General features: G+C 36.0%; 1 protein-coding gene across 1 annotated transcript in view; it reads right to left on the bottom strand.

Annotated features, from left to right (window-relative positions):
- Window positions 1–7,508, bottom strand: part of plxna1b (plexin A1b) — a 134,813-nt gene that overhangs the window by 96,329 nt on the left and 30,976 nt on the right. The window contains exon 3 of the mRNA XM_058777992.1: window positions 348–530. Within this exon, the coding sequence (XP_058633975.1) occupies window positions 348–530 (183 nt within the window). The remainder of the gene's footprint in view (window positions 1–347; window positions 531–7,508) is intronic.

Genomic DNA, 7,508 nt, shown 5'->3' on the forward strand with positions numbered 1-7,508 from the left:
TAAATTCTTGTAATAATATGCATCAATAAATCAGTCACATGTGAAGAAACTAAACAGGATTGGTTTTGATTTAATGTTTCCTTTAACAGATTTGTCAGTTTAACTGGCTGATGGTTTCCACTTCTCAAAGCCTAACAATTCTCCATCATCATAGCAACTTTAAACAAAAGTACAACACACAACACCAAGACTGCATCATAAACCTCTACAAAATACAATTTTCTTGCTTTCTGCAATGTGCTACGTCAACCAAACAAAGAGGTTGTCTAAAATAAACCCCCAGAAGATACCAATAATGCACACAGAGTTTCAAAAGACCATAAGATGTGAAACTCTGCAACTCTTACCTTCTTCATTCGGCCGTTGCGTGTTCCTGCGAAAACCACTGTGTTTCCACGGTAATCGTAAGCAGCTACCGAAGTCATCCCGTCATCTTTGTCTATGAAGAGTGGAATGCCCTCGATAGTGCTGGTGCCCCCTAGAGGCTGGTTAAAATCCTGCCCACAGAAATTATCGTCGATCTGGAGAGGCTGAAACAGAGAAACGGAGGGAGGGTTAGAAAAGGGACTCCACCTAAAGGTCAGTGGCTGGGTAAGACGGACCGTCAGGGTGGGTTTTCCTAAAAACAATATCAGTGGAAGTCACACACACACACACACACAGCGGCAAGGTTATTTATCACATGGATGACAAAATGGAAACGCAAGGTCACTGTATTGCAGGAAACCCTGGAAAGGGGACATGAGGACGCGAAAGTTTGAGAGTGGGAAGAGGCTAACAGATATTTACAATAATTATAAAACCAACTTACTGTTCTTTTCATTTCCCAACAGACTGCCATTTTTAAGTATCTGTTAGTTATGTGATATTTACACTACCATCCCAAAGTCTGGGGTCAGTAAGATTTTTTAAAATGTTTTTAAAAGAAGTCTCTATGGCTCACCAAAGAATTTAGTTGATTAAAAATACAGTAAAAATTGTGAAATATTACAATTTAAATTTATAGTTTTCTATGTGAATATATGTTAAAATGTAATTAAGATCAAAGCTGAATTTTCAACATCATTACTCCAGTCTTCAGTGTCACATGATCCTTCAGTTGTGCTGGACAATATTTTTGTGGAAACCGTGATACATTTTATTTTTCAGGATTCACAGATGAATAGAAAGTTCAAAAGAATGGCATTTATTTGGCATACAAATATTTTGCAACATTATAAATGTCTTTACTGTAACTTTTGATCAAGTCAGTGCATCCTTGAATATAAAGTATTATTTTTCAAAAAAGAAAAAAAAAAAAGAAAAAAAATATTATACCCAAACATTTGAACAGTGTACGTGCACAGACTTTTTTCCCCCATTATTTTTCACCATTTCGTGTATTCACCATTTTTATGCATGCATTTTACTTTGGAAAATATTGCATTAGTAGAGTATTGTGTTTGGAATGAATAATGAATTACTCGTCCCATAAAACAAATCAAGGGACTGAATAATTTATGATTTTACATGACTACTTTAAAAATGACACTGTAAAACATTTCACCTATTTCAATTAAAAAACATATGCTGCCTTAAATTTTAAGAATAATCAACTTGGTTGTATTAGTAATTTCAACTTAAATTATATTAAACTGACTTTTCAAAAAATTCAGAGGAATCTCATAAAAAGTTGAAATTGCACAACTTGTTTGATTAGTTAAAGAAATATAAAAACATAAGTTGTCATGACTTACTGATCATATCACTTTTTTTGGCTTCTACAGAAGCATTTCTTACGTGACTTGAGTTGACAGCTCATTCTAAATCATTATTGATATACACAGAGATTCTGAATGGATTGTTTACTTCCAGAATCCTGTTCTGTTCTATTGCCAGCGTACAGGAAGTTCCTCGCTGATGGAATCCGTGCCCACAGAACTCCAATGAAAGAACAGAACATGAATGTTGTCCATTCACAAAATTCCACTCATTATTCACCACCACATATTTGCTTAAAGTTTTTAAAGAAAAATGTTTAAAAGGGCAAAATATTTTCGGCTAACTTGCCACACTTTACAGCTGTACCTTGGAAAAGAAAACTCCTGAAGTGAGCTAAATCTGACAAAACCTCCCTTTGGTCAGTCTTAAAAGGTAAAAATTATTTAAACTAAATGTTGTGAAATTCTTTTAGGTTTAGAGTTTAGGTTTGTCTTTGCTTTATATATAAACAACAGTCTGTGGTTTTTGCTCAGAACGCTAAGTAAATGTGTGTGTGCGTGTGTGTGCGTGTACCTGTTTTTCTATTCAGGTACACACCTGAAAAAAGCGTCCGCCAAATGCATCAATGTAAATGTAAAATGCATCAGAAGGAAATGACTGGGTGCTAGTAATAGTGACACTTGACTTAATAAAACGGTAAAAACTTAAACTTAATACCTGAATAGTGTGTACCTGTTTTTCTATTCAGGTTCTATTAACTTAAACTTAAAAAGGTGGGGACTTAAACCTGAATACACACAGACTCATGTGGACTCGTGTCACGGTGGGGACCTAAATTGAGGTCCCCACGGGTAAACAAGCTAATAAATCACACAGAATGAAGTTTTTTGAAAATCTAAAAAATGCCTGTAGTTTGCTGTAAGGGGTAGTTTTAGGTGTAGGGTTGGTGTAGGACAATAGAATATACGGTCTGTACAGTAGAAAAAGCATTACGCCTATGGAGAGTCCCCACAAGGATAGCAAACCAGACGTGTGTGTGTGTGTGTGTGTGTGCTCTAAAGCCGCCCAGGCACACATCAATAACCTTTCTTTCTCTGTCTCTCTCTCTTCACCTCTTCTTTTCTCTTTGTTTTTCTTTCTGTCTTAATCCATCCAGAAGAGTCTCTAGCTCACAGCAGGAAGAAAGGAAAGAGAAGAAAAGGAGGAGGAAGGAGTCAGACGGGCATCAATTCACTTAGCAAACTCGCTTTTTCTCCTCTGAGCTAAAAACCTGATGTCAAGCAGTCAGACACTCGCACACACACTGAAAGCTCGGCTGGGGGATTTATCGCTTTGAAAACATCAAAAGTAATTTAATTCAACATCTTTATGCCATCATGAGCTCAGCTTATTTAAATATCAGCCTTGTGTAGTCAGACTTTAAACTGTTAGCATAAAGGAAATCCCTGTGAAAGGCTGTACAGAAAACATAGCAAAAATTTGTACTTGAATGATTTTTTTTCACTACGCATGATGCAATGCATTACAGAATTCCCTTCTTTGTAAAGATATACAGTCATGGCCAAAAATGTTGGCAGCCTTGGTAAATATGATCAAAGAAGGCTGTGAAAATTCATCTGCATTGTTAATTATTGTAAATCCTTTTGATCTTTTATTAAAATCAATTCACAAAAATATAATCTTTCATTGGATAATAAGAATTTAAAATGGGAGGAAATATCATTATGAAATAAATGTTTTTCTCTAATACACATTGGCCACAATTAACGGCACCCTTTTATTCAATACTTTTTGAAACCTCCATTTGCCAGTTTATCAGCTCTAAATGTTCTCCTATAATACCTGATGAGGTTAGAGACACCTGACAAGAGATCAGAGACCATTCCTTCATCCAGAATCACTCCAGACCCTTTAGATTCCCAGCTCCATGTTGGTGCTTCTTCTCTTCAGTTCACTCATGTTCTACAGGGTTCAGGTCAGAGGACTGGAATGGCCATAGCAGAAGCTTGGCTTTGTGCTCAGTGACCCATTTTTGTGTTGTTTTTGAGGTTTGTGTTTGGATTATTATGCGGTTGGAAGATCCAAACATGGCCCATTATAAGATTTCTAACAGAGTCAGTCACTTATTGATTTTTATCTGTTGGTATTTGATAGAATCCATGATGCCATGTGTCTAAACAAGATGTCCAGGACCTCCAGCAGAAATATAGGCCCACAACATCAAAAATACAGCAGTATATTTCATTGTACACATGGGGTACTTTTTATCCCTGTGTTCACCAAACCCATCTTGAGTGTTTGCTGCTAAAAAGCTCATTTTTTTAGTTTTATCTGACCATAGAAGCCAGTCCCATTTGAAGTTCCAGTCGTGTCTGATAACTGAATATGCTGGAGTTTGTTTTTGGATGAGCGAGGAGAATTTTTCTTAAAACCCTCCCAAACAACATGTGCTGATGCAGGGGCTGTTTTTTTACCATTTTTTTTTAAAGGTTTTTTGACCCCGAGACTCAACTATTTTCTGCAATTCTCCAGCTGTGGTCCTTGGAGAGTCTTTAGCCGCTCAAGCTCTCCTTCTCACCGTGCATTAGGACGATATAGACATGTCCTCTTCCAGGCAGTTTCCTAACATTTTATGTTGATTGGAAATTCTTAATTATTGTCCTGATGGTGGAAATGGGAATTTTCACTGCTCTAGCTCTTTTCCTAAAACCACTAATTTGTGAAGCTCAGTTATCTTTTGCTGCACATCAGAAATATATTCTTTGTTTTTTCTCATTGTGATGGATGATTAGGGGAATTTGGGCTTTGTTTTCCCTCCTATTTATATTTCTTTGAAACAGGAAGCCATGTCTGGATAATTTCATGTTCATAATCACCCTGGAGAGCTCAAAATTGTGAATATGAATGGGAATATACTTCAGAGATATTTTACTCATAACAATTTCTAGGGGTGCCAATAATTTTGTCCAACGTGTATTTGAGAAAAACATTTATTTCATAATGATATTTCCCCCATTTTAAATGTTTATTATCCGATGAAAGGTTAGATTTTTGTGATTTTTTTAAATAAAAGATCAAAAGGATTAACAATGCAGATTAATTTTCACAGCCTTCTTTGATCATATTTACCAAGGGTGCCGATATTTTTGGCCATGACTGTATAGTACTATTCAAAAGTCTGGAGGCAATTTTTGAAAGAAGTCTCTTCTGCGCACTAAGCATGGATTTATTTGATCAAAAAATACAGTAAAAATTGTAATATTTTGAAATATTATTACAATTTTAAATAAATGTTTTCTTTGTGAATATCTGCTAAAATGTCATTCATTCCTGTGAGTCTTCAGTGTCACATGATCTTCAGAAATCATTCTAATATGCTGATTTACTGCTCAAGAAACATTTTTAATTATCATCAATGTTGAAAACAGTTGTACTGCCCTATATTTTTGTGGAAACTGATCAATTTTATTTTTCTAGATTCTTTGATGAATAGAAAGTTCAAAAGAGCAACATTTATTTGAATTAGAAAACTTTTAGAACATTATAAATGTCTTTAATGACACTTTTTAAAATCAATTTAATGCATCCTTGGTGAATAAAAGTAATAATTTCTTTCCAAAAAAAAGAAAAACACATCTCTTACAAACACCAAACTTTTGAATAGTAGTGTATGTGATAATCTGGCCCAAAGCAGGCCTCTCAGATGGCAGTATAAGGTCATGAGCGTCTATTATGCTTTTTTGCATTTAGGATCAGAGCTCTAGTCCCACTGCTATTTCACACTCGATTGATGGCTGATTTGATGCAGTATTCTCTCAATCCTCATGGGTCACACAGACAAGATGAGCATTACATTCACTCAAAAGTGTGTGCGCTAAAGTAATTACATTCTCTCACACACACGAACACACATTCACACTTTACTAGTGAGGTGAAAACTAATGCAGGACTAAACAGGTTGCAGAGGGACATACCAATACACACACACACACACATAACACCACAACAATAGACATGCATGTGTGTGTGGGTGTGTGTGAGATGTTTTCAGACTGCTGATTATGTGTCTGCCCAGGGCAGAGGCGAAACCAAACACACCACATTCCAGAGGGAGAGCGAGACTGAGAGAGACATGTGACTGTATAAACTATGTTTAGATTTCATGCGTTAAACAAGTTATGTTAAAGATGCTGCCTGATCTGATCGGCGTGAATCATTTGAGCAGCACCAGATTCTCAGCATTCTGTTCTGATGATATTTAAACAGCTCATTTCTGTCCCTGTGAGTAAGAACACATTACAGGTGCGGCGCTTCTGTCAGACATACAGCATTAAAGAGGTTAATTAGCGGTGTTCTTAATCTCTGACGTCAAGCAGCATGCCAACAACAACCACCAAACTTATCAAGGATGATCAAAAGTAATAGTTCATCCAAAACCCAGAAAGTGTAACCATTTACAAACCATTATGTCACTGCAAACTCATTTGACATCCACCTTCAGGTCAATAAATGACAGAATTTTCATTTTTGAGTGAATTATTCCTTTGATGTCCATTATGAAAGCCAAAAAATGCTTCAATATGTTTGTGTTGTGGTTTTAAAAACCTTAAGCCCATTTGAATCTGATAAAGATTTTCATAAAAATTTAGTTTGGAAACAATATTTTTGAACATGATTTACATTTTCCACCATGTGCCAAAAATAAGCAGGCACTTTAATTTCTATTCAGATGGCAAAAATAAGAAACTTTAACAGTTATTCAAAACTAGCATAAAAAATTAATTAATTAATTAAAAAAAAATTAAAGGGCTTTTTGAAACTGAAATAGAAATTTTTGTGTCATAATGAAAGGCTCCAAAAAACTAGCATAACACCCCTATATGCATCCTGGATCCAGATTGATGCACTTCAATGAAACCTGAGCATTTGGACTCACAGGGTGAAACTAGCTCTGCATTCACCTGCTCAAGGTTGAAGAAGTTTTGTTGAGTTGTTTTTATACAACAATTTAAGAATTGTTACTGCTACAATTATTTGTGAAATAAGCCTCCATTTAAAAGCAGCACTGTAACTGCCACCAAATCACTTACTGACTAGCTAGTTGGACGACTAATCAACCATCTATATAATCTTATTTAATTGTTTCACATTGTAGAATTTTAGGACTGAAATTTGAGCTCAGTTGTGTGAAGGCCAGAGATAACCAGGATTTAAAATGGCCATAAGCAAGGATTTAAAAAGACACTAAGCCAGTAAGCACAATGTGAAGAGCCCATTTTTGTATACTTGAACTTTTTGAAACAAAAGACTAAAGAGCTCTGGACAATTTCTAGTATGGAATATTTAGACGTCACACATTCAGCCACTCCAATCTCTGTTTTGCTTCACAAAAATATCTTTCATTCTCTATTATTCCTCCTGCTTAGAGCTCTACTGATAGACTCTGAATATAAAGAAAGAGCAAAGATCAAACCAATCTGGAATGAGTCAGAAAAATAAAAATGGGGATCTTTATCTCTGAGTGCTTGGTTAAATGAAAGCCATTCTTTGCCACTGAAAGCCCAAGAAAGACAGAGCGAGTGAGACGAACAGAGACGAATGAGGAGAGAGAGATTAAGAGCGAGCGAACGAGAGGACGAAAAGCAAGCCCTGGTCCCAGCGGACTCTGATGGCAGAGAAGATGGGATCAAGCCTCGCTAAATGAATTAGATAGCATGAGCGAGAGAGCAACTCATGAAATTTACTCAACTCCCCTAATGATGTTCCTGTCTGACTGAATAATGGAAGCACTTGGGAGAAAGACAGCG

Source organism: Onychostoma macrolepis, chromosome 06 (genome assembly GCF_012432095.1).
Source record: "Onychostoma macrolepis isolate SWU-2019 chromosome 06, ASM1243209v1, whole genome shotgun sequence".
In the NCBI taxonomy this organism is placed as follows: domain Eukaryota; kingdom Metazoa; phylum Chordata; class Actinopteri; order Cypriniformes; family Cyprinidae; genus Onychostoma; species Onychostoma macrolepis.